This window comes from Aspergillus steynii, assembly GCF_002849105.1.
Source record: "Aspergillus steynii IBT 23096 chromosome Unknown P170scaffold_2, whole genome shotgun sequence".
NCBI classification, from domain to species: Eukaryota; Fungi; Ascomycota; class Eurotiomycetes; order Eurotiales; family Aspergillaceae; genus Aspergillus; species Aspergillus steynii.
In genome coordinates, this window is record NW_020194399.1 from 3,681,183 (window position 1) to 3,706,583 (window position 25,401).

The window sequence follows — 25,401 nt, forward strand, 5'->3', positions numbered from 1 at the left end:
ATAGTCGCTCATAAGGAAATCTCACACCTCCCCCAGTATTATATAGCACCTTTAAACACTTGAATATTTACAAAAAGAAGAACGCAACAAGCTTCAAGCTTAGAACAAACCCATCGGTGCCGGGTTCTCATAATCGACATTCTCCTTGGCACTCTCGATCCTCGGACTGCAGGTTCCAAACACCCGATCCCACACGCGCGTCTGCTTCCCATAGTTATGGCTCTTCTTCCACCCCTTACGATGATGAAGGTCATGATCCTCAATCACTAGCTCCGCATCAAACATGCGCATCAGCCACGTCAGGGGATTCGGCGGCGACGCGTGGATCCGAAGACCGCTGTGACCCGCCAGCTCGGCAAACAGCACATACAGCTGGCAGATATGCCACTCGTAGAATCCCATCGGTAGACCCATCAGCCTCATCGTGCCGTATGTCATCAAAGGGATACCCGCAATATCGAAGAACTCCTGCTCGGAGTCCGCGTAGATCGTCAGCAGCGGGTTCGGGTGCTTTGTGAGATGGTGGGTGCGGTGGTATTTCCAGAGGCCCCCCACGTCGTGCATCAGCCGATGGTACCAGTAGAACCAGAAATCGAGGACGATTCCGTACAGGCTGATCTCGATGGGGAGGTATTTCCAGTCCAGGGACACGGGGGCATCGGTGGCGCGATACGTTAGGAGAACCATTATAAGGGGCCGCGAGAGCCCTGCCAGCATGACGGACGTGAGGGCCTTGCCGACTCCTACATCTGGCACCCCGTCGCGCTCGTGTTGGTCCCCGTCTAGGAACCCGTATTTATGACCCATCTCGCGTAGCTGGCGCAGTTCCCGCGACGTGAACACCCGCGAGGCGTAGTAGTAGTATAGGAAGGCGACGACGGGGCCGAAGTTCCATCCCGTCAGGGAGACGTAGAGCTGATGGAGGAGCAACGGGATGCCGGCATAGACGATGATCCAACGGTGAAGATGCCAGTCCGGGACGTAGGGCACCTTCTCGCTCTTCGAGTGCTTGGGGACTTCGCGGTCTAAGTCGACGTGGTAGACGTTGGCCCATTCAAAGATGCGGTGCGGTAGTTTCCACTGCGAGCGATCTTGTCGCCGCCAGGTGGACTTCATCGAGTCCTTAGGGTTTTGTTGGGTGCTCATGGTGAAGATATCGTGTCCGGCCTGTTTGTAATTGTGTCTGCATCCGGTGGTAAGTTCTATCGATCGAAAATCGCCGAGGTGGGAGTCACTTTATATAACTATCATCTGTGTCTATGGCTCATGGCGAGATGCTCTCATCCACGCCTTTATGGACCGAGGTTGTGCAGATCATTGCGAAATGTTTGGGTGCTGGTGCCTGAATGACGGGAAATTCTTCGATTTTCGGGGCGTCGTTAGGGCTGCGGACGGGCTCGGATTGTCCATACGAGACGGGCATCATGACGTTAAGCCTGGTCAAAAATTGAAACATGTGAAACCTAGGGCTTATGGGGTCTGACCCAATAGGCAGACAAATGTTGACGTATCGTAGCCATTCAGGATAGGTCAACACGAGAATGAGGATTCCACGGGTTTCCCAGATCGCAGTGATAACCCAGGAGGGTATAGACTGATTCCAGGTCATTCAAGCAGACGCTGCCAGAGATAGAGACATCATAGGCCAGTCGCAACCTTTTCCCATGCAGGCATAGCCTCAAGTTTAGGGCACGAGTCGATCATCTCCACTCGATCCCCAGACGGCGAGGATCCAAATTTGGGCGCTTTTCCTCGGCTGTCGGCCGCTTCGGCAACCTCGTGGAATCTGCGTCGTCTGTAGACTATAAGAGCAAGCTGCGCCGATTATAAATGCAGAATGAACACTGGGTTGATCGAGGTCTTGATCACGCGCGAGGCCTATACAGTTCCTTCAGCGAGCAATTGTGGCGTATTCGCATCATGCCTCGGCAGGACTCCCCACATCCAAAGGAAAATAAGCTGGGATCAGGGGAGCTGTGCTTGAGACTGTATAATTGGATGATGTACTGGGACGTGTTAGGGGATAGGAAATATGATTGGGATGGAGAAGAAGACAACCGAATCGAGACTGTAGGAAATACAGGGATATCATGTGATGCTTCATTGCTGACTGGCGCTTTTGGTCCTTCCTTATTCCTTATGTTTTTCTCGAGCTTCCACCCATGAAGACGCCCCTTGGTTTGTCGCTCCCTTCGTTAACTCATCGCTCTTTTTGGGGATTATTTTTCATCGTCTGGTAATTTGCCCACTTCATTCTCTCGGTCGCCGAAGGGTCTCTGGGGTCGTGCCATCAGCCTGGCTCATACTCCGTACATCAACCACCAAAACGTCCCACTGACATGCCAGGCTCTCTCGGCCTGGGTCAATCATAGCCATGCATGCATGCGTGAAAGCTGCGGGGTTGCATTATATTACCCATAGAGTATCCATGTCTTGATGCGGCATGCAGGACACTATTGATCTTACGGTGGCCTGGAAAATAAATCTGATTCATTCGCGAGAGATGCGGAAAGAACAAGCGACCACGCGGAACTATTGGCAAAGAAAATGCATGAGCCTACTGCATTGAATCCAATAAGCCGTCAGCTGCAGATAGCAAGAGCAACCTCCCAAGGGTTGTTCCCATTTCCTCTCATTTTCTTTCCTTCATGTCGGGAATGCCGGCCCATGGCTGACTGACTTCCCAACATTCCTCTTGCGCTGGCTCGAAATTCGCAGGGGAGGCAGACATTTGTTATCGTTTTATTACCTCGGTTTTATAGCATATACGACACCTAGTCTCCTGCTGCTATTCACCCTGATAACCTTTCGTCATGCGTTTCCTTCCGATCCCTGGTTTGGTGGGCTTCGCGGCGGCCCAGTCAATCTCCCATCTGGACCTCTTCGACTATGGGCAGCGAGGTCCTCTTCTTGGATCTTCCTTCGGCACGCCTGGGGCGAACGCAACCTATGACTACGTAATCGTCGGGGGTGGCACGGCTGGGTTGACTATTGCAAGCCGGCTGGCTCTAAGCCAATCCAACCTGAGTGTTGCCGTTGTCGAGGCCGGTGGCTTCTATGAGGTTGACAACGGAAACTTCTCTGTGGTTCCCGGATATGGGACGCTGTTCTCGGGACTTGACCCCAGGGACACCAATCCGCTTGTCGATTGGGGTATCAATACCGTTCCTCAGCAAGGCGCGGGCAACCGAGTCCTGCACTATGCGCGAGGCAAGACTCTCGGGGGTAGTTCAGCCAGAAACTATATGTTCTATCAACGACCTACGGCTGGAAGTATGCAAAAATGGGCTGACGAAGTGGATGATCAGAGCTTTGTTTGGGACAAGATACTCCCCTATTTTAAAAAGTCCACTCATTATACGCCCCCAAACCCAGCGCTCTACTCAAATGCATCGGACACACCCATTATCCAGGCACCGGATGCTTTCGATCCAGCCGGAGGCCCTCTTCAAGTTTCCTTCAGCAACTTCGTCTCTTCTTTTTCCGGCTGGCTTCGCCTTGCTTTCGATTTAGCAGGCATGCCTCAAATCGATGGCTTCAACAGTGGCAAACTGCTGGGCTCTGGGTTCGGAACGTCAACCATCAATCCGAAGAACGCACATCGATCATCATCCGAGTCGAGCTTCCTGCAAACAGCACTCAACAGTGGTTCTGAACCGGTAGTGTACAAGAACACCCTAGGACAGAAGATCCTTTTTGATTCGGACAAAGTCGCCACAGGCGTGCAGGTCTCGACAGCCGGCACATTCGGAACGCAGCCGATTTCGTTCACGCTCAGCGCTCGCGAGGAAATCATCCTCTCCACGGGCGCTTTTCAGTCTCCTCAACTTTTGATGGTCTCTGGTGTCGGGCCATGCGATGAGATTTCCGAATTTGAAATCCCTTGCATCAGCGACTTGCCCGGTGTAGGAAAGAATTTGCAAGACCACGTCATGTTTGGGCCCTCCCATCGAGTGCACCTTGAGACAACGTCCGTATTCTCAAACAATGCAACCGCTACGGCACTCAGCGTGCAACAATATCTGCAGGATGCCTCCGGTCGGCTCTCCATCGCTGTTCCGAGCTATTATGGTTGGGAGAAGCTGCCAGAGCCGTATCGCTCGCAGCTATCGGCGGAGTCCATCGAGGCGCTTGCGGATTATCCAGAGGATTGGCCAGAGGTAGAGTGGCTCCCTCTCGACGCGTTCGTGGGCGACTCCTCCTTCAGGCAAGGTCTAGACCCGGCGGACGGGCACAATTACGCCACGATCGCCGCCGGCCTCGTCGCACCGCAATCCCGAGGCAGCGTCAAATTAAATAGCACGGACATGAACACTCTGCCGGTGGTTGATCCCGCCTTCTTGGTGGACCCAACTGACATCGAGTTGGCCATTCTCAGTTTCAAGCGTTCTCGCGAGATCTGGGGAAAGCTCGTGGACCTGGGGATTGCTGAACCAGAATACTACCCAGGCAAAAACGTCACAACTGACGAGCAGATCCACGACTTTATCGAGCAGACCCTGTCGACGATCTACCATGCGTCCAGCACTTGCAAGATGGGTAAAGAAAGCGATCCCATGGCCGTGGTCGACAGCAAGGCCCGGGTGTATGGCGTGCATCGCCTCAGGGTCGTAGATACCAGCGCCTTTCCGTTCTTGGTCCCAGGGCATCCACAGTCAACGGCCTATGCTTTGGCAGAGAAGATTGCGGATGAGATATTGAACGAAGAGTAGCTTGGATGAGAAGAGGCTTTCTTAGAACACTGTGTTAGCGAGAACGAATAGGCAGAATCCATCATAACCACATCGTTAGTTCATGCCGTAAACATACCATGCTGCTAAAATCAAACGTTCAAATTGCAATTATAGAGTACAATATGCAGTCAGTCTATATCTGTACATGCCAAATCTCAACCCAAGTAGAGGACACACCAAACCCTTTTTTTTTTTTTTTTTCAATGGTAGATTTTCCCTCAAATCAATAAAGCGTCTTTATCCTCCTTCACTCCTTCTTAATCATCTCCGCATCCTCCACGACAACCGCTCCTTCCTCCAACAACTCATCCGCCGTCTTGACCTTCACATTCATGACCTTCAAGATCGTATAACGATGCTTGCTCTTGACCCGGCGCACATGTCTCTGCCTCCTCTTCGTCTTCTCCTTCACCCGCAAGGGCTCCGACTCCGTCCCGATCACCCGGACCCGACACTCAAACATCCGCTCGTCCAGATACGGCGCACCGCGCATCGTAAACTCGCGCGAACCAAGCACGCTCGCGCGGTTGAGCCGCAGCACATCCCCGGTCTTCACATTGGGCATCAAAAACGGCAGACGCAGCTGGTCGCCTTCCGTGAGGAGATACGGCCGGTCGTGCAGGTGCGCGGTCACGTAGTGCGGCCGCTGGCTCGTCAGGTAGGGGAGCTGCTCGTACAGCGACTTGCTGAGCTTCAGCGGGTCATTGAACGTCGGCGGCAGGGGCTGTTTGGACTCCGGGTGTGTGTAGCTTTGCTGTTCGACGGCCTGCGTGGGCGAGCTGCTTGTCGTCGGCGGAGGTGTGCTTGTGGCTGCGTTCGGGGTCTGCGTTTCGGGCGTGCTCGAGGCGATCGTCGTGATGGGGCGGGATGCTACCGAGCGGAAGATGCCCTGTTGGATGACGCTGCTGCTGCTGCTGCTGCTTGAGGGTGCGGTTCGGAGGGTCTGCGAGATGGGCAGAGCGAAGGCTCTGGGGAGCGCGGCGGCGCGGGAGAACATGGTGGGTGTGGTATTGGGGTGTTTGGGGTTTTTTGAAGTGGTTTGGACGAATTGGTAGGGTGAATTGACTTCCTCGGCTGCTTGAGACCGGTGGATAAACCGGTGGTGCGCAGGACAGGGAGAGTTGCGTGTCTGGTGAAGATGAAGCGGTTTCCGAGTCGAAGAAATTCCCGGCGGGTCGGTCACGTGGTGTGGCTGGTGGATTGGCGGTGCGTTGAGCGTGTAGTAGGCGGAGACTCACGGCAACAGGCGGTTTTCTCGAGAGAGAGGAACTCGCAGAAAGCGAATCCAGCTCATGAACTGCCATTCAGGATCTCGTTTTAAAGGAATACTCCCTCCAGGCTTTGAGGATCACAGCACGTGACCGATTCCAGCCACATCTTCGGTGTCGCGGTCGTATACACCGTTTACTCATACTCCATGACTGAGGTACTTGATAATTATTATATTCCAATATAATCCACAGATACCACCGCTCACTGCAGCTTCCAATGCAACCATGACGTATAAAACATCTACATGCAATGCTGAAACGCGTCCACAAAACACCAAATCCGGTAAGCCAAAAAAAAAGAGAGTAAATGTATGGGTCCAAAGTGGAAAAGAAGTTGAAAAAAAAGAGGACGAAGAAAAATAAGCACACAAAGGAGACCAATCCAGGTGGTTAGGAATTGAACGCCGGATCATCGGATCATTCAGGATATCAAACGCATAATAAACCAAGGGCTAAAGCAAGAAAATATTACAAAAGAAAACATGGTCGAGTCCAGTATCGTCAGGAGCTTTCTTCCATGGCCGCTTTGATTTTGGCGAAGAATCCAGCGGGCCATGCAGCCAAATCTTCGTCCTTGGGTACGCCCCGAACGCGGCAGTGGTTCACGACGTTGACCAAAATTCGGTTGAGCATATCTTGGGTAATCGGGACGGTCCCCTCGAGTTGTGAATCGGGATACAAGAACGGGTCCCTTTGGCTGAGGAGCTCTTCGACTGTTGGTCGAAGCGTCTGGTCCCGCTGCAAACAACGCTTCAGCGTTTTGATCAACCCTGGCGGAACCAGCACTCCTCCCACGCCGTACGACGGGAAGTCGATTTTGACATGGGGATTGGGAATCGCCAGGATACGCTCGTAGTACTTGGCGATCTTCGCGAACGGTGGCTGACCGTAAACCATCTTGTAAAGTATGCAGCCCAAACTCCACACGTCACTGGGTTTACCAAGTTTCATCACCTTTCCCACGCTGGCTGGGAGGCCAAGGGACGCATTTGAATCGATCAGGGCTTCCGGTGACATGTAATTGGGGGTTCCCACCTGCTGCTCGCGGTGGACATTGACCGTATTATCCTGAATGGCATTCGCAATTCCAAAGTCGATCAATTTGAGTCTGCCCTGAACCAGCAGGAAGTTGGCAGGCTTGAGATCCGAGTGCACGATGTTGTGGTTATGTACTGCCTGGACACACTCGAGCATTTCCTTCCAGTAGTATCGAGTGAAATTAGTGTCAAACACGGCATCCTCCGCGTTCAGACGATATGTAAGGATCTTTTCCAAATCCGATTCTCCAATTTCCATGAGCACACTGAGTGTGTGCTTGTCTGAGTTCAATTCCCAATCGAACAGACGAACCACTCGGTCCAGGTTTTCCAGCTTCTTCAACAAGTCAATCTCGCCCTTGTAGCCAGCCAAGGTCACCGGATCCACATCCTCCAGGTTCACTCGCTTCAGCGCAAAGATCTTGTAGTTCTCTGCCATGACACGGTAAACCCGCGAACTTCCACCACGACCAATGCAGTCCAGCCGCGTAAATGGCTTGTGGTTTACTGACACCTGGTTGCGTTTCCTGCGAGAATGAGAGGCCGTGGCCGCTCCTCCAGCTGTAGCTGTCTCGAGGACTGACATCTTGGGAGGGGGAGGTGCCGGCCTATGCGGCGTGTTGCTGCTCCGGGTTGCCAAAATCTTTCGCGGAGAATTTCCCGCCGGGGGTTCCATGTTTTCTTTCTTATCTTCTCCGTATACAACGGAGAGCTTCTCGGGTTTGTCAAGCATGTTAAGGCCTTGAGGCTTCACGCGTTTGAAAGTTGGTGGTGGGTCATTTTCCTGGTCTCGAGCAGCAGGCAACGTGGGCGGCGGAGGAACCTTGAAGACAGGCTGCTGTTGTTGCTGTTCCTTTTCCTTCCCGCTCGGGGGCTTGGATGACATCTCCGAAGATGACCCTGGTGTTGCCTTGGAATACGATCCATATGATTTGGGAGATGAGGATCTGGAGAAAGGTGCATTTCCAGATGAGGTGCTAATCGGCTCTGGTCGGTGGTCGTCCTCCCTCTGCGGCGGGCTGGGGTCGGCCCAGGATACTTTGGGTGATGACGATCTCGCTGTATTCTTGTAGTTGTAATTGTATTCGTCGCTGTTGTCGTTCGGATATAGGTCTGAGTCCTTGACTCCGTGCTCGGGGAGATAACTTTGCAGCTCGTCGTTCTCTTCACTTTGTCGTCGCAAAACGCCGCGCCGCGCTGGTCCATTCAGAAATGTCCCAGTGAGTCTTCCGACTCTTTTGACGCGTAAAGAACTTTGCGCTCCGTAGTCCTCCAAGTTACGGGTGCGGAGCACTGATGACGTGCCGATGCGAGGTGCGTAATCATCTTCATATCTCGTTTTACTCTCGCTTTCTGACCGTTCCGCACTTCCCTGTTCATCCGAGAAGCTCCTTTCCGTCGATCTCTTTTGAGACGGCGATATCGATGCTGGGGAGCGTGTCTGACTACGCGACCCGTTGATGCGCACGCTGCGATGTCTGGGAGCCGGCGTGATGAAGTCCTCCGATTGACTTCTTGGTTCGGGTTCAGGTTCTGCGTTCTCGGCATTGGACAACAGTGAACCTTCCCTTCGAGGCCTGGCGCTGGGGGCCAAGGCGGGTGCGATGCGTACGACTCGGGGTGCCGGACTCCCATTTGATTGATCATGGGGAGATGTTGTGCGCGATCGCCTTTCTTGACTTGTCACAGGGGATCCGGCGCGTTCGCTCGAGTAGCGATGTCCCTGACCGCCATTCCGGAGACGTGGGGAAGTTTCCAAGCCGTCTTCGTCGAGAAGCGCCTTCACCGAGGCACTGAACTTGGGCTCCGGCACTTCGTCATCGGAGCTGTCCCCAGCAGAGTAGCGCTTCGAGGTCGATGCTCCATTGCTTCGATATGCAGCCAAATTCTGGAGCTCGGGGGAATTGCGCCTGGAACCGGAGCGAGAGATCGACGAGGCGCGGGACATTTGTCGGGAGGAAGGTTGTCGACGCAGGCCGCTAGTATAAGCTGCAGAAAAAGAATCGGGAGACACCATTATCGCGATTCGGAGAAAGACCGCATGGACGTGTCCGCCAATGCGTCGGTCCCAAATCCCAAACGGTAAGGGGAAGGCTGGCTGTCGGAGGTTAGTTGTCGAATTGTTGTATGCCGTTAGTTGGTTTTCGCCCGGCAAGAATCAACATCGCGGGTGGCTGGGAGCACGGGACCGTCACGTGAGTGCACCCGTTGCCACGGCGATCGCCCCGACGACAACAACATTCCCCCTCCACGTCTGTCTCTCCCCGATGCACCTTCGTGATATCACAAACAACTGCCATTGATATTGACAGGTCATGCCAATTCCCTCCACTGCATTATGTGATGCCAACATGGTTGTTTCGGATGGTTTTCAGTCTGGAGGGAATCGGTGTGTCATGCTCCTGGGTCTACTTGCTCCCCAAATATATAATGACCGTTGCTGACAGCTGGGTGTGTCAGTTTGATGACCCAATATAAAATGGTACATATTTAAAAATATAGACCCGAACGTCTCCCAGACAGATAAAAATGACAAAGATACTCGATGTCTGCCCTGCCTTTGCATACTACCGAGCACGGTAGAGAAATACCACTTACTACAGCATTTCGCACAAAGTTCGGGCGTTACATCACTGATCATCTTTACCAGCACCCTCCGGAGCATCCCATGGAGTACTAACGTCGTCCCCAGAGATCGATCTCTGTCCAACACATGGAAACCTAGCCAGCCTGTCGGAAAATTCTCCGTTACCATGTCCTGTGTTTTGCATAACCGGACAAAGCCCAATTCCCTCCACAGCATTGCTCCGATTCTTCCTAGAATCTCAAATACTAATAACTGGATCGGCTGGAGCCACATGGACCGCCGTGGCTGAAGACCATTGAAAGCCCACTGTCCGTAACCCACGAGGACAAACGATTAGGGTTTTTTGTTCTTCTAATCCGTAAACTGTTATTTCTGCATTTGACCTCTCGCGGTTTCTCCAAGAGGAACCGGCAAATGCATCCAGGCCTTCCGAAGTTCTCCCGCGTACTTCCGTAGCGCTGAGGGGGCTAACCGGTCTATCCGGATGCCATACTCCGTACACGAGGACACTCCGTACGGGGTACATACGATAGGAAAGGTAGTTGACTTCAGATAGATGGCGAATGCGCTGTACGGAGTAGCCATAAATCTGATATCAACCATCTAATTAGTATGCTTCATCCTCAAACACCGACAGATGTCAGTCCGGCGCTGGCACCTGACATCACCTGACATGGGCCGTCGACTCCTTCCACTTCCATCTGTTCTCTTCCTTTCCATCGTCCTTCGACTCCTTCGACCTGCTGCGCATTTTCCAGTCGGCTAAGGGGACGACTCTTCTGCCCATCCAATGAGATGTTTTGATCCGTGGTCCGAAACACTGGCCAACTCTATTTCAATCCACTCCTACTTTTGCCATCGCTAATCGAGTTCTCAAATTAGAGATCTTGAGACCTAGCGTCGAGCTACGAATCCGCTCTCCGTAGGGCTATCTATCGCAGAACCTCCGCCATCCAATTCGGAGTCGAGATCCAACTTTGCAAGAGTTAATTATTATATTTTTTTTCTCTTGCCCTTGGAGGGGGTGCCACTGCGATCTCGCTGGGTGGGAGCGGCAGCTCAGGCCAGAGGGATGTGGAGTTGCAGGAACCATGGCTCCAAGCCAACTAGACCAGGAACGCTTGTTCGGGCAGTGATCTCCACTACCCCCGGTACCTGAATATCAACTATTCAATCGAGCAACCATCGTCATGGGCAAACTCGAAGTCTGGACTCTCGATTCTGGACTCTGGACGGTTGGAAGCGTCCTGGATGCAGGTTAGTGACGCGGGTATGTGACTCGGCACGACCACTGACTCGAAAAGGCCGCCAGTCTAATGTTGTTGTGCGGTGGGCCGAGGACGTGATGGCTTCCGTGCTCGTCCCTGACTAAAAGCGACTAGTGAATTAGACGCATCCACCCACCCTGCTCTCCTTTTCCACCAAATCCCCCTCTCCCCTGTTTTCCACTCCAGGCTCTCATTATTGTCCGCGTCGACCGGAGGAAGGGAAAGAAGTAGACCGGGGTTTCATCTTGCCCAGGCAAACCCTAGCCTTTCTTTGATTGAAGGCTCGAAGGAGGGTGTTCGTCCCTGGGAAATGACATTTTCTAATTTTGGACTACAATGGTGGCCCTCTGCCGCAAGTCGCCCATCATGACGAAAGAAGATCGTACTCGTTTGCGAATACACAGAGCAATGCCGTCATGATGGGGATAGCGGTCCGGAAGAGATCCTTCCTTTTCACGGCACCAGAAATACAAAAAAAGCATGCACAACGGCAGAGATAATGCGATCTGCCCCAATGCATTTGTCACCTCGCATGCGTCCTTTTTTCTTGCCTCCACTATTCTTACATCTTCATTATACACGCCTTGGGGGGGGGGGGGGGGGAAGCAAAGCGACCAGGGAACAGAAAAAGAAAAAAAAAAGACAAATCTTTTTTTTTTTTTTCTTCTTTTTGAAGAATTAAACCATACATCCAAAAGCAAAAAGGCAAAAAACAAGCTATCACAAAAGCCCATGTTTCAGGGTATTTTTTTGGGCTCCAGGGGAAGGCAACTTCTGGAGACCAAAAAAAGTCGGGTCAAAACACCGGTCATGATGATCATCCATGGGTCGACTCGGCGACAGACCGGACTTTACGATTATCCTGTTTTCTTTCCCAATGGGGACTGGCAGACCAACTCATTATTGGCTCAGGTCGAATGCAAAGCCACGATCATTGCAGTTGGCAAACCGTCCCCTGGATGCTGTTGCGGAATGTTTTCCATGCTGACTTTACCGCACGAGCTCCACCGACATCCACAATGCCTTTTCTCCCTCTCTCCTGATTTCTTATGCCTTGGCACCGATAGCCCATGAATTGGGAGCTCGCAACCACGCTATTTTACCTCGGGCGGAGCATTTACCAGGGGATTGAAACGCCCACAGGGTGCTTGCGCTGCTTGGTCAATGGGACAAGACAGGCTAATGCTGCTCGCATGGGGATTCATGTTTGCAGTTTTACCAAAAAAGACCTAGGCGGCGGACCCATAATGGGTGACCCGCAGGGCTCGGAACTCATACCTTCCCAGTTAGCAGGCTCCGTTGCTTGAAATAGTATTCTCGTCCCGGGCGGACTGTTTCGAATGTTTCCACCGTCAGCGTTAGCCCGATATCATTTGCCTTTCCGGTTTCCACTGGCAGCCGATGCTCCACCTGGCTAGGTTGGCCTTGAAGATCCGGGTCTTCGATCACAATGGCTCCTCTGCTCCAATGGTGGGATCCGGACGGAGGGTTGGAGGCTCCATCGCACGAAGGCTGTGGGCACGGGGGAAGAAACCCTCAGGGGTATATAAACCTCGCCGAAGATCACCCCTCTGGACAAACGTTCAAGCCTTCGTCAATCGCTTCATTTAGGTCTTGTCCTGTTGGGGACCTGTCTTTCATTTTTTTTTGTTGATTGAATTATTTTCATCAGTCTATCGTTAAACTATTCTGGCTGTTTACAGCCTGTGATAATACTTTCCTTTCTTTTCTCACGATTACACAATCATTCACTGATATCTTGTTGAATTCGATTTCTTTTTCCATTTACGCATCATGCGTTCCAACAACCTTCTCATGCTCGCCAGCTTGGCGAGCTACGGTCTCTCCCTTCCCACTGCTGACCTGGAATCTCGTACCTTCGGTCTCATCCCCGGCATTGTGTCCGGTGTCGCCCATGACTTGACCGGTCTCATCGGACTTCTCCTCGGTGAGGGTGGCCAGACTCCCGCGAGCCTCCTTTCCGGTATCAGCGCTCGGGCAGCTGCGGCCCTGGAAGGTGGTGCTCTGGGATGCAAGGCTGGTGATGTCCACGCTCATGCCCGTGCGGAGCTGGCCGCCTGGGTTCGCGCCCACGCCGACCTCCACCTCGAGGCCTCTCTGAAGACCGCTCTCCTGGACTGGTGTGACGGTGAAGACTCCGCCACCCTGTCTGTGGGCACCTGCGCCGGTCTGTCGCTGTTCATCCCCACCTGTGCCGACATCGCCGCCAAGGGTGACCTGTACGTCACCATTGATGGTATCTTCTCGACTGCCGAGCTCGCCGCCGAGGTCGTCCTCAACGCCTCTGCTTCGTCTCACCTGTCTGCTTTCATCTCGGGCCACCTTGGTGCCGCCCTTGATGCTAAGATCAAGGCTGGTCTCGGCCTCTGCGCTGGTGGTGGTGTTGTCACCGACCTGTCTGCGGAGATCGTTGCTGCCCTGAAGGCCTGGCTCCACGGCTCCGACTGCTCCCTGAGCGCCTCCCTGAAGGTCTCCGTGATCGCCTGGCTGGAGGGCAAGCTCGAGGGTGACGTCGTTCACCTCGGCTCTCTCCCCACTGGTGGAATTGCCACCATCTCCGCCGGTTCCGCCGTTGAGGCTCTCATCGAGGAGAGCGGTGCTCTTTCTGCCAGCGCCAAGGCCTCCATCGCTGCCTTCCTCAAGTCCGAAGTCTCCGCCAACATCGAAGCCGATATCAAGACTGCTCTCCAGCTCTGCATCAAGGGCGGCCTCGCCACCAGCCTCGACGTTGAGGTCCGCACTGCTCTGGCCACCTGGCTCTCCGGTTCCAGCTGCCGTCTTGGAGCTGAGATCAAGTCTGTCCTCATCCTCTGGCTCTCGTTCGCTGTCTCCGGTGAAGCCTCCGTCGACATTCACTCCGGTCTCATCACCGAGCTCACTTCCTTCCTTGAGGGCACCGTTGAGACCGTTCTTGGTGGCAGCATCCGTGGCATCATCTCTCTCCTCATCTCTGGCCAGAGCTTCGTCTCCCTCTCTCTTGAGGCTCGTGCTCAGCTCGTTGCCATCTGCGGTGGTGCCGCCAGCGTTGAGATCGACAGCCACATCCAGCTCATCCTCATTGGCATCATCTCCGGCTGCGACACCGGTGCTGGCACTGGCACCCACACTGGCTCTTCCTCGGGCGTTCCCAGCATCCCCGCTGCTACTCCCTCGGGCTCTTCTCCCGTCATCCCCGGTGCCTCTTCCACCGCTGGTGTCCCCGAAGTCTCTACCCCCGTTGTCCCCGGAGGCCCTGCTCCCACTGGTACCGTCCCTGCTCGCGGTGATGTTCCCTCTGGCTCCGTTCCTTCCGGCCCCGCTCCCACTGGAACCGCTCCCTCCGGCGGCGATGTCCCCTCCGGCACTGCTCCCGTCGAGGCCAGCTCCACTCCTTGTGACACTCTGACCTCCGAGAACGTTGTTCCCATCGTTACCGGCTCCGAGGGTGTCTCCTCTGGTACAGTCCCTGCTGGCGGTGAAGTCCCTGCCCCCACTGGTACCATCCCCGCTGGCGGCAACGTCCCCTCTGGCTCTGCTCCCTCCGGACCGGCTCCCTCTGGACCCGCCCCCTCCGGCGGCGACGTTCCCTCCGGCACCGCTCCCGTTGAGGCCAGCTCCACCCCCTGTGACACTCTGACCTCCCAGAACGTTGTGCCTATTGTTACCGGCTCTGAGGGTGTTCCCACTGGTACTGCCCCCGCTGAGCAGCCTGCTCCTTCCGGCACTGCTCCCGCTGGTGGTGATGTCCCTGCTCCCTCCGGCACCTCCCCCGCTGGTGGTGAGGTTCCCTCGGGCCCTGCTCCTTCCGGCCCTGCTCCCTCCGGCACCGCTCCTTCTGGCGGTGAGGTCCCTGTCCCCAGCGGTGGTGCCTCTACCACTCCCTGCGACACCCTGACCTCCGAGACCGTTGTGCCCATCGCCACCAACTCCGAGGGTGTCCCCACCGGCACCGCCCCCAGCGGCGTCAGCCCTACTGACTCTGCTGGCGTCCCCGAGGGCCCTGCCCCCACCGGTACCGCCTCCGCCGGCGGCGACGTCCCCTCCGGCACTGCCCCTGTTGAGGCCAGCTCCACCCCCTGTGACACCCTGACCTCCCAGAACGTTGTGCCTATTGTTACCGGCTCCGAGAGTGTTCCCACTGGCACTGCCCCTGTCGAGCAGCCTGCTCCCTCTGGCACCTCCCCTGCTGGAGGTGAGGTCCCCTCCGGCCCTGCTCCTTCGGGTCCTGCTCCCACTGGCACCGCTCCCTCCGGTGGTGAGGTCCCCGTCCCCAGCGGTGGTGCTTCTACTACCCCCTGTGACACCCTGACCTCCGAGAACGTCGTCCCCATCGTTACCGGCTCCGAGAGCGTTCCCACTGGCACTGCCCCTGTCGAGCAGCCTGCTCCCTCTGGAACCTCCCCCGCTGGAGGTGAGGTCCCCTCCGGCCCTGCTCCCTCTGGCCCTGCCCCTACCGGTACCGCTCCTGCTGGCGGCGACGTTCCCTCTGGCACTGCTCCCGTTGAGGCCAGCTCCACCCCTTGTGACACTCTGACCTCCCAGAACGTCGTCCCTATTGTCACCGGTAGCGACTCTCCCGCCCCTACCGCCCCTGCTGAGCAGCCTGCTCCTTCCGGCACTGCCCCTGCTGGCGGTGAGGTCCCCGTTCCCAGCGGTGGCGCTTCCACCACTCCCTGTGACACCCTGACCTCGGAGAACGTTGTTCCCATTGTCACTGGCAGCGACTCTCCCGCTCCCACTGCCCCCGCTGAGCAGCCTGCTCCTTCCGGCACTGCTCCCGCTGGCGGTGATGTCCCCGCTCCCTCTGGCACCGCCCCCGCTGGCGGCGACGTCCCCTCCGGCACTGCCCCTGTCGAGGCCAGCTCCACCCCCTGTGACACCCTGACCTCTGAGAACGTGGTTCCCATCGTTACCGGCAGTGACTCTCCCGCTCCCACTGCCCCCGCTGAGCAGCCTGCCCCCTCCGGCACTGCCCCTGCTGGCGGCGAGGTCCCCGCTCCTAGCGGTGGTGCTTCCACCACTCCTTGCGACACCCTGACCTCGGAGAACGTGGTCCCCGTTGCCACTCAGACCGATTCCTCCGCTCCCAGCGGCCCCACCGGTGTCTCCCCCGAGATCACCACGGCCCCTGTGCCCGCTGCCAGCTCCGGCCCTGGCCCCAAGGTGGTCACCATCACCACCACCGTCAGCGTCTCCGCCTGTGAGCTCTAAGCTCCTTAGGCCGAAGTCCGGGATAAATTACGAGATGAATCACAATGCAATGGCAGAAATGGTGAATATACCTGTACATAACTAATTTTAATTCTAATTCTTCAGAACGTGTTTCCGACGAACTCTTCAATATCAAGAGCCAATATCAAACTTATTACTTGGAACACGGATTGTCTGAGAATCATGTACTGTTTTATATTATATTTCACCTTTTAGATCTTCTTCTTGATTCCCCCTTCAATGGAGTACATTCCTTACTTGTTTTACAGTGGGATTCAGAGGTCTTGCAATGTACAGTACTTGGGATTAGACGAGATGTGAGTTCTAATTAATTAGACATTTAACGGCTTTAATCAGATACCGTCGTAGCCCTAGTAGACCTACCCCTAGATTAATTGACTGAGTCGGACTAGGGAAGTGCCGATGAGCAATCACTACCGCGATGGGCAAGGAAACATCTGACGGGCCACGCATCTGGACAAGAGCAAACTAACGCCGAGAGGAAGGAAACTCTCCCGCGAGCTGCAAAAAAAGAAAGAAAAAAGAAAGAAACACGAAATCCTTCTCATCTGACCTAATCGCTGATGTGTCCCGGCCGATCACAATAATCCCTCGAGCAGTTGCCAACAGCAGGGACCCATCCACCGTTGGGCGTTCAGGTTCACCGCCACGCGATTGTCCCAGCGACGATCATACTTCTTAGCTCCGGACGGAGTATTATCAGGAAAAGGGGCTTGGTGGGATGGAGAGGAAATGATTCCGTCTGGGTCCGGGGTCTGAGCGTTCGCCCGTTGACAGGGACATGGTCCATAACTATTGACGTTGATCATGGTGTGAGTGGTGCTCCGCAATCGTGGACTAGGAGTACTCCGTGGACTAACGATGGAGATGGGTTTAATTAGTTACCTGGCTGGCTGGCTGGGGTCGATCCGTTCATGCTCATCACTGTCTGTCTCATTTTCCTACCCCGTACTCCGTTAAACTAAAGTATACGAGGTAGTTAAGCTTAGGGTCTAGTCCTACTAGACTGTTGAATATAAGACACCTGATTTTCGGTCCTGTTCTTGATCGACCATGCCTCATTTCCTAAGGACTAAGAAGTATTAGACGAGACTAGGCGCGACTAACTTCATTAGCTATTTTTGACTTTCGAGGAACCATGGGATCATCTTGGGGTTATTTCGCTTCCGGGGTAAATAGTTCGAGAAGGTTAGGGGGAACTTTCTAACTTACTATCTCGTATTTAGCATTTGCGCCGTAGGATTTACTTTCGTCTAGGTGTTTGTCGAGGATTCAGATTTCAGAGTCCAGAGACTGAAAGAGCAGACGGAGAAGAAACGCCCGAAAATTTGGGGTCATCATTTTGGGATCAGACGATGGTTACATAGGAGATTCACGATTAAACTTGAGGAACATGGCTGTAGCTGTAACTATTTACTATTGTTCTGAGACCCCCCGATTCATTCATTCGTTTGTGTGTTTTTGAATTGACTTTTTGGTTTTGTTTTGGGTGCATGAAGCAAAATGAAGCAAAGTCCGACTGACGACCCTCCCGGAGTGAAACGATTGCTCGTTTCATGGAGCAGTGGTTGGTTCGTTTAAACGCGGTCGTGGATTTCCCTCCTATCATGCATGGCAAAGAAAACTACCTACTTCGATGTACTTCGAGTGGCTACCTACCTGGCTGGTTGTTAGAGGTAGTTCGTCGCATGGCAACCAACTTCTCGCGAAGAAGTTTCTCGCGCAATTCGGTGCCGGAGATACGGGTGTGAGAAGTAGTAGTTCGATTCTGAAAGGTTATACAGTCAGTCTTGGAACAGAGAACCTGGGGTAAAGGAAGCAGGTAGGAAATGTAGATGATATTGGGACACACATCATGGCCATACATGAGAACTATGATCTCGGCGCGGAGAGATTTAAGAATAGAATACCTTCAGAAGCTTTTATTCACCCACCTCTTCGGTATCCTTGGGCTTTTGATCCGCCGAGCTGGGTTTCTCGGGCGGCGGAGGCGAGGTCGAGCCTCGTGCGGACGGTTCTTCCTGATCAGTCATCCTCTGTCGTTTATCACTACGGACGGATACGGAAGAGGTGTTACGACGACGTCGAGCGGCAGGGGCATATCTTTGAAGGGAACGACGTCGCTTCCTGTCCCTGGGGCCACGACTGTGGCTGCGGCTGCGGCTGCGCGAGTCTCCCCGTCCCGAGCTGGAACTGACGCTGCGAGTACGGCCTCGACTGCGACTGCGGCTGCGGCTGCGGCTGACGCTTCTGGTGTATCGACGCCTGCGGTGGTCGTCGCGATCTCTGCTGCGACTCAAGCGGCGGTGGTCATGGGACTTGCGGGCCTTTGCAAAATCAGCGGGGGATTCTCTCTTATCAGCTCGTGAAGAATAAGGCGAAGATTTCCTCCGTCTGGCGGCGCCCTTCTCCTCCGACTCTAGCGGCGACCGGGACCTGGACCGGGATGAACTGCGGGAAGACGCGGATCTGGGTCTCCGTCGGTCTCTTCTGGGAGTACGTGAGCGCGATGAATCACTGCGGGAAATGGATCTAGCTCGATCACCGTAAACCGGACTGCGCCTTCTCGGCCTTCTGTGGCGGTCCCCTCGATCCGGGGAGACGGAGCTGCTCACCGACCGGCGGCGTCTGTGTGTGTCTCTTCTGTTCCTGGGCCCGTCTCTGCCCCCGCGGTCCCTGCTTGCGTGGCGCTGCCGACGAGGAGGGGGCGATCGAGACGAGGATACCGATCGAGAGCGCGAGCGACTGGGCGATCGGGAAGGATAACGGCCGCGACGAGACCCCGAGGGCACGTAGGAATCGAATTCGCGACGAGCAGGCGGCTCTCGGAAACGCTCCCGACTGTGTCTCCGCGGCGGAGACCGACGTCTATCAAAGTCGCGGCCTCCGCCCCTTCTGCCTCCCCGATTGCGATCGTTGCGCTCTCTTCTCCGCAGCTGTTCCATTTCGCGCTCTCGTATCCGCTCTTGTTCTTTCTGTCGTCGAGCTTCTTCCGCAGCTTTCTCCGCCTCGATCTATGTAAAGGCACGGTGGGTCAGCGGATCAGGCACCGACAGGAACAGGGTGAGAATGACTTACCTTCTCTTGGATGAGTTCCAGCTTCTTCGCCTCCAGGAGCTCCTTCGGCACGCCCTGGGGGTTCTGCTGGGCACTCAGACAGAGAGACCACAGCTCCTTGCAGAACTTGGCCGTGTCCTTGTCCAAGAAGCCCGTAAGCTGGATCTGTAGGGATTTGACATCCGGCTATAAGAAGCAAAGCGTATGATTAGCTGCAGGTTCACCAATAGACACAAAATAAATCCCCAGACTCAGGGAAAGGTAAGACATACGTAGCGGGACCCCTCTAGCAGATTAAAGCACAGCTCAATCACGACGTCATCTTCATTGCCTAGGATCTCCGAGATTTTCCCCGCGATCCATCTGCAGAGGCATCACCAGTCGTCAGTTATGGAACCTCATCACCTGCACACACCCAGGGGACCAGCAGGTAGGGAAAGGGCCAGCACTCACTTCTTCATCACCTCGATGTTGACCTTGGTCATGTCGACCTTCCGACTGAACTCCGGAGGGAACTTGGTCTGCTTCAGCAGCTTGGCATCCACGGTGGTCGCCATGGTGAGATTGCGCTGCCCGTTCAGCCCGGATGAGGGGGAGTTGGTAACTTTGCAGAGAGCACGGGGGAACGCGTGAAAAACTGGGGGAATAACAGAGCTCTGGGCAGGATTTCGAAATTCTTCGCTTTGGTGATCGCGCCGCCCAAGGCTGCGCGGCTGGTCCAAGTGCCTCACCGCAGAGCTCCGGACATCGGAGGAACTGTCCGCCCGGAAGCCGGTGGGGATGGCTTCAATCTTGCCTGTTTGGGAGTGTGTATCGTGATGGTCTTGCAAAGGATCGCTTACTGTGGTGTAGAGGTTGATGCACGGGCTTTTGAAGTATTTGCATCCCTTCCTCATGGAGTGGTTATCAAACAAACATCATCCAATTCCACCGTGATATCAAGAACCTGACCCAACACCGTAAACCAGACCCAGCAATCATAACAAATATCACACAGCCTGAACAAAAGACACGGATATGAATACAGTCAACCTTCAGAGCCATCCTCTACAATCTAGATTGCCCTCCCCAGCTCCCTCAATACCCGATCGACCTCCTCCCTCGCCTGCGCCAACTCTCCATCCACCCGTCCATCGACATGTCGCGCCTTGATCTCGTAGTGTAGTTCCACCAGCTCTTTGGCGCGTCGCAGGTCATCATCGGCTGATTCCTGGGGGTCTTCGTTCTTTGTTAGCCCCGAGTGAGGGAGCTCGGAGGGAAGTCTCGAGGCGCAGATCCGATTGTTGACGGTCACTAGCGCGAGGGCATCGTGGTGGTCCTAGTGCCGTTTTGTCAGTTGATTGCGTCTAAACATCTCGGTCCCGATGCTCTTAGAAATCTGATATGAAAGATGCGTTCCAGCATGCAGAAACATCTCCAGTCCAGACCAGAACGGACATGCGCGCAATGCTGGACTCGGGATGACAGGACTGTGGGGAGTGATCTACACGTACACAGACTCGCAGGGAAGTCAGATCTGATAGGATTTCGGCAACTTGCATGGTAATCGCGGGGTCTGGGCTCTGGTTGGACTTGGGATTGGAGGGTGGGAGTCAATCAACGCGATGAAGTGATCTGATCTGGGGAGGGTTTGCGCGAGATGCAGGGGGGGCGAGGAAATGCATGCATCTTCAGTTGAGTTGATGCTGTGATGAGTGACGTAACGCGGTCCGATGCTGGGACTCAAGTCGCACTGCAGGACCTCGATGGGTTGGCCATATTTTCTATCATCATCATATGGTTCACATAATTAATACAATTAGAAGCATCTAAATGCCTATCTAAAGATCTAAAGACCGGCCAACGCGCCGAGGTCGGAGAAAAGCGCGGGAACTCCGCAAATCGTCGCGGGCCAGCGTCCCGGCGCATCGGCTGCCTTCCGACGCTCTCTATTTAACTCATTCATGACTTGCTCTTCTCTCCTCCGCACTCTCCACTCCCCCGTCAGTCCCCGATTTTGATTGCAGAACACAATGGCCGCCGCTTTCAAAGCCCAATGCCGCAAGGTCATTTGCATCGGTCGCAACTATGCGTATGTAACTCTCGCCCCGCCTCCCGGGGCTCATCGTCATCGCTAACCTGTCCGTCTCCGCCGCAGCGACCACATCACCGAGCTCAACAACACCAAGCCGAAGCAGCCCTTTTTCTTCCTGAAGCCGGCATCCGCCATCCTGTGTCCCGGCGAAGGCCCTGTGCTTCGACCCCGCGGCACGAACCTGCACTATGAGGTGGAATTGGGGTTGGTGATGGGGAAGACCGTTCGGGATCTGGACCCGAAGGACGAGAAGGGCGCGTTGGATGCGATTCACAGTCAGTGGCTTCCTTACCCCTCCCCATTGATCGTCTGCGCTGCGTGATATGTGCTGCTGGACTTGAAGAAAGACATAATTGCTGATCGATCCGATGTTGAATTCTAGGCTACCTCCTCGCCATCGACATGACCGCCCGTAACGTGCAGGACGAAGCGAAGAAGAAGGGTCTCCCCTGGTCCATCGCGAAGGGCTTCGATACCTTCCTGCCGATTTCGCAGCAGATCGCCAAATCGCGCATCCCGAACCCCCACGATGCCTTTCTGCGCTTGAGCGTCGGCTCCCAGCTGCGCCAGGCCGACTCGACGAGCCTGATGCTCTACCAGATCCCCCGGCAATTGGCGGAGATCTCGCGCGTCATGACGCTGGAGAAGGGCGACCTGGTGCTGACGGGGACGCCGAAGGGAGTCGGAGAGGTGAAGTCGGGAGACGTGATGAAGGCGTCGATCGAGGTGGGTGGCCAGGAGATTGAGGAGGGTCGCATCGAGGTCGAGGTGAAGGATCGCGAGGGACGGTATGTGTATGGAGAGACTTAAAGGTACTACAGACCGAGGAACGATGCGCGGCAGTAAAATAGAGTCATATTAAGTACATACCCTCAACTGAAGAGCCATCAGACAAATCTTCGTCTCTCTATCTGCAGACTGTCTAACATCGGTCGAGTCATCTAGCACTAAACAATCCTAGCTCATACGCATCAATCACCTGTTGTTCATCTTCATCCGGCGACACAATGGAGATGTCCCTCTTCCTTTTCCGTGGCGGCTTGCCCGGGTTCTCATTCCTCGAGGTAACCTGTTTGGCGTCGAACTCGGGCTGCATCGGACGTTCATTGAGTTCACCATCATCAGGTCCAGGTCCAGCTTCACCGTCATCACGTCTAGCTTCGTCCTCGCTCTCGATGATTCCACGAACTAGAGCACGCAGTCCATCCCACGAGCAAAATCCTGTATTGCGACACCACCCTCCGAACAACTCTCTCGTACCAGCATGCGGAATTGACTGCAAGAAAGTCTGTATGAAAACTTCATCCGAATGGTTCGAGCCCGCCCGCTCCCTGTAGAAATTTTCGCCCTGAGTCCATGAAGCAGCAAGCTTGCTTTTATCCCACGCGAACAAGTTCTTCCATGCTGCTAGCCCTTGGTCGGAACCGCCATCACCCGTCTGGTCTCGGCTGCCCTGATGCGTCCTCTCTGCGTCTCCGGAAAAATGAGAGGAACTCGACGTCGTCTCAGCGAGCAAGGACACGGTATCCTCCGGGCTCTGGGGGGGTAGAGACGAGGACTCGTGGGTGGGCATGGAGTCGGGTGCGAGGATCTCCGAGCCTGGGAGTCGGGGAACGGATTCTGCAGGAAGCCGGCGTCAGTGAGACCAAACGATGAACATGTACTATCGTTAGGTCTAGTCCTAGTACCAGCATTTTGATCCATGTCCACCAGATTCCTACGTGTTCGGACACGCTTGAACATGCCAACCTCGCATGTGATGTCCAAGCCCATGGATTGTCCGGCCGGCGAGTTTGTCTGCAGTTCTACCGGCCGGAGAGATGCCGTGTTTATAGGGTTGGGCTCATGTCCGCGCATGTGCTCAAGCGCAAGGGCTGCAATTCTTGTCTCCAGGTCCCCATTATGCGCCTTTAGGTTGTCGATATGTGCGAGTATGGTCTGAAATTGTCCGTCCATCCAGCTTTCCAGTCGAAAGAATTCCTCCTGGAATCGGGCAATACATTGTGTATTGGCCTCCATCTGGCGGGTGAGTGTCTCAATCTTTTGCTGAAGATCATCCATGGTGTCAGTAGCGACGGCGAGGTCGGTCGTGAGGGTGTCGATCTGGTTGACGAGGTGGATGTGTTCGCGACGGATCTGGTGTGCCCAGAGGAGGGAGGAGGGATTTGCATTTGGTGGACGGGGTGATTTCTCCATTGAGGCCCATGGAAGGGACGATGGACATTGCAGGTGTTGCGATGGAGGATGATGTTGATGAGGGAAAGGAGATAACAAGAAAAGGAAAGGACGCGGGAAGTCTTACACTTCCTCATCGCGCGAGTACTATGGAGAGGGCGAGGATCTAAGTCTGACCCTACGGAGCGCAAATAAGCAAAATGGAATGGCATTACCTCTTGTCTATTGAACTGGAAAGCAGGCACATCACCACCCCGATGTCATGGGCACATTGCGTCCATCCCACGTCTCGAGACCAGTCTTTTTTTGGAACGAACAAATCAGATTTTTTGCTCGATCTCCTGGATAAGCATGAAAGGCATCCTTAACCAACCAGAGCGAGCTAGGTACAAAATGGGAGGAAATATAGTAATAGGAAAAGGGTAAAAAAAAAAAAAAAAGGGAAAACCGATTCCGGCAGAGAAACCATGAATTACAGCAATCATTCGCACAAACATGTCGCATCTCCATAAGCACAGCAAAAAAAGGAAACCATTAGCAAGAACCAAGAACAGGACTAGGGTGAAAAAACCATGCTAGCCTTGCCTCGATCGCCCTCGCCAGTAAAAGAGAAAAATGCTGGAGATACAGAAAGCCACTTTTTGAAGGATTCTCCTTAGCCCAGAGAAGCAACGATGATGTCAAAACGCCTTTTCCACCGCAGCTTACCCTTGGACCGTTATTGGCAACTGCATTCGTAATCCGCATCGAGAGACATAAGGTGGCTCGGAATTGAGAAGTTTAGATGAGGTCTGCAAGAGTCAAGATTAGCAAGGGAGAAATGACCTGTCGAAGGATTATAACATACCAGCAACGTTCATGGGCATCTCCTCGATCTGGGTGCTGTAGAACTGCTCGATCTCACGCATCATACGGACGTCATCAGCGGTGACGAAGTTGATGGCAACACCCTTACGACCGAAACGACCACCACGACCGATACGGTGAATGTAGTTCTCACGGTTGGAGGGGAGGTCGTAGTTGATGACCAGGGAAACCTGCTGGACATCGATACCACGGGCCAGCAGATCGGTGGCGATCAGGACACGAGAAGATCCGGAACGGAACTCCTTCATGATGATATCACGCTGGGACTGCTCCATATCACCGTGCATGGCGGAGACGGTGAAGTCACGGGCAGTCAGCTTGTCGGTGAGCCAGTCGACCTTTCTGCGGGTGTTACAGAAGATGACAGCCTGGGTGATGGTGACGGTCTCGTAGAGATCCGACAGGGTGTCGAGCTTCCACTCCTCCTTCTCAACAGCAATGTAGAACTGCTTGATACCCTCCAGGGTGAGTTCCTGCTTCTTGACAAGGATACGGACGGGGTCGCGCATGAACTTGGTGGTCACCTCGAGGACATCCTGGGGCATGGTGGCAGACAGCAGGGTGACCTGGGTGGACTGGGGAAGCAGCTGGAAGATGTCGTAGATTTGCTCGGTGAAACCACGCTAGAACCGTCGCCGTTAACACGATGCGTTCTGATGATGGACGGGAGAATCGGATGAATGACTTACGGACAACATCTCATCGGCCTCGTCGAGGATGAAGAGCTTCATCTGGTCGGTCTTGAGGGCACGACGCTGGATCATATCGTGGATACGACCGGGGGTACCGACAACGACCTGAGGACCCTCACGGAGAGTGTTCATGTCCTCACGGACACCGGTACCACCGATACAGGCGTGGCAGGTGATGTTCTCCATGAAGTCACCGATGGCGACGACGACCTTCTGGATCTGCTGGGCCAACTCACGGGTGGGGGCGACAATCAGAGCCTGGCAAGCCTTGAGGTTGGGGTCGATCTTCTGGAGGGCGGAGATGGAGAAGGTAGCGGTCTTTCCGGTACCGGACTGAGCCTGAGCGATGACATCGTTGCCTGTGATGCAGAGCCATTAGTTTCAACTCCGGCACTCTCTCACTCCGTC

The 25,401-nt window shown here is 54.6% G+C and overlaps 9 protein-coding genes across 9 annotated transcripts; 3 read left to right on the top strand and 6 right to left on the bottom strand.

The window, feature by feature from the left end:
* Nucleotides 1-9: 9 nt before the first annotated feature.
* Nucleotides 10-1,488, bottom strand: P170DRAFT_109435 (sterol desaturase family protein). The gene has a single exon (XM_024842307.1). The coding sequence runs from the start codon at nt 1,144-1,146 to the stop codon at nt 100-102; it is 1,047 nt and encodes a 348-aa protein (XP_024707960.1). The 5' UTR covers nt 1,147-1,488; the 3' UTR covers nt 10-99.
* A 1,325-nt stretch (nt 1,489-2,813) lies between these two features.
* P170DRAFT_351819 (GMC family oxidoreductase) lies at nt 2,814-4,712 on the top strand (the record flags this gene model as incomplete). Its single annotated transcript, XM_024843893.1, has 1 exon — nt 2,814-4,712. One exon carries the CDS (start codon nt 2,814-2,816, stop codon nt 4,710-4,712), a length of 1,899 nt encoding a protein of 632 aa, XP_024707961.1.
* A 193-nt stretch (nt 4,713-4,905) lies between these two features.
* Nucleotides 4,906-5,927, bottom strand: P170DRAFT_434378 (mitochondrial 54S ribosomal protein bL21m). The gene has a single exon (XM_024848700.1). The coding sequence runs from the start codon at nt 5,728-5,730 to the stop codon at nt 4,981-4,983; it is 750 nt and encodes a 249-aa protein (XP_024707962.1). The 5' UTR covers nt 5,731-5,927; the 3' UTR covers nt 4,906-4,980.
* A 255-nt stretch (nt 5,928-6,182) lies between these two features.
* Nucleotides 6,183-9,162, bottom strand: P170DRAFT_434379 (serine/threonine/tyrosine protein kinase MPS1). Its single transcript, XM_024848701.1, has one exon. It carries the CDS (start codon nt 9,056-9,058, stop codon nt 6,506-6,508), a length of 2,553 nt encoding a protein of 850 aa, XP_024707963.1. The 5' UTR covers nt 9,059-9,162; the 3' UTR covers nt 6,183-6,505.
* A 3,528-nt stretch (nt 9,163-12,690) lies between these two features.
* Nucleotides 12,691-16,107, top strand: P170DRAFT_350140 (putative cell wall protein; the record flags this gene model as incomplete). The annotated part of the gene is made up of 3 exons (XM_024843779.1): nt 12,691-14,478; nt 15,058-15,267; nt 16,012-16,107. 3 exons carry the CDS (start codon nt 12,691-12,693, stop codon nt 16,105-16,107), a joined length of 2,094 nt encoding a protein of 697 aa, XP_024707964.1.
* Nucleotides 16,108-17,779: 1,672 nt separating this feature from the next.
* On the bottom strand, nt 17,780-20,726 carry P170DRAFT_423505 (PWI domain-containing protein; the record flags this gene model as incomplete). Its single annotated transcript, XM_024847509.1, has 9 exons — nt 17,780-17,896; nt 18,063-18,618; nt 18,744-19,099; nt 19,207-19,371; nt 19,458-19,548; nt 19,639-19,981; nt 20,028-20,052; nt 20,270-20,503; nt 20,679-20,726. 9 exons carry the CDS (start codon nt 20,724-20,726, stop codon nt 17,780-17,782), a joined length of 1,935 nt encoding a protein of 644 aa, XP_024707965.1.
* A 471-nt stretch (nt 20,727-21,197) lies between these two features.
* On the top strand, nt 21,198-22,069 carry P170DRAFT_423506 (fumarylacetoacetate hydrolase family protein; the record flags this gene model as incomplete). The annotated part of the gene is made up of 3 exons (XM_024847510.1): nt 21,198-21,256; nt 21,323-21,534; nt 21,642-22,069. 3 exons carry the CDS (start codon nt 21,198-21,200, stop codon nt 22,067-22,069), a joined length of 699 nt encoding a protein of 232 aa, XP_024707966.1.
* A 468-nt stretch (nt 22,070-22,537) lies between these two features.
* P170DRAFT_109624 (uncharacterized protein) lies at nt 22,538-23,605 on the bottom strand. The gene has a single exon (XM_024842309.1). It carries the CDS (start codon nt 23,453-23,455, stop codon nt 22,667-22,669), a length of 789 nt encoding a protein of 262 aa, XP_024707967.1. The 5' UTR covers nt 23,456-23,605; the 3' UTR covers nt 22,538-22,666.
* Nucleotides 23,606-24,079: 474 nt separating this feature from the next.
* On the bottom strand, nt 24,080-25,290 carry tif1 (putative eukaryotic translation initiation factor 4). The gene is made up of 3 exons (XM_024842308.1): nt 24,991-25,290; nt 24,282-24,924; nt 24,080-24,225 (listed from the first exon to the last, which is right to left on the bottom strand). The coding sequence occupies exons 1-3, from the start codon at nt 25,177-25,179 to the stop codon at nt 24,215-24,217; spliced, it is 843 nt and encodes a 280-aa protein (XP_024707968.1). The 5' UTR covers nt 25,180-25,290; the 3' UTR covers nt 24,080-24,214.
* Nucleotides 25,291-25,401: the final 111 nt, after the last annotated feature.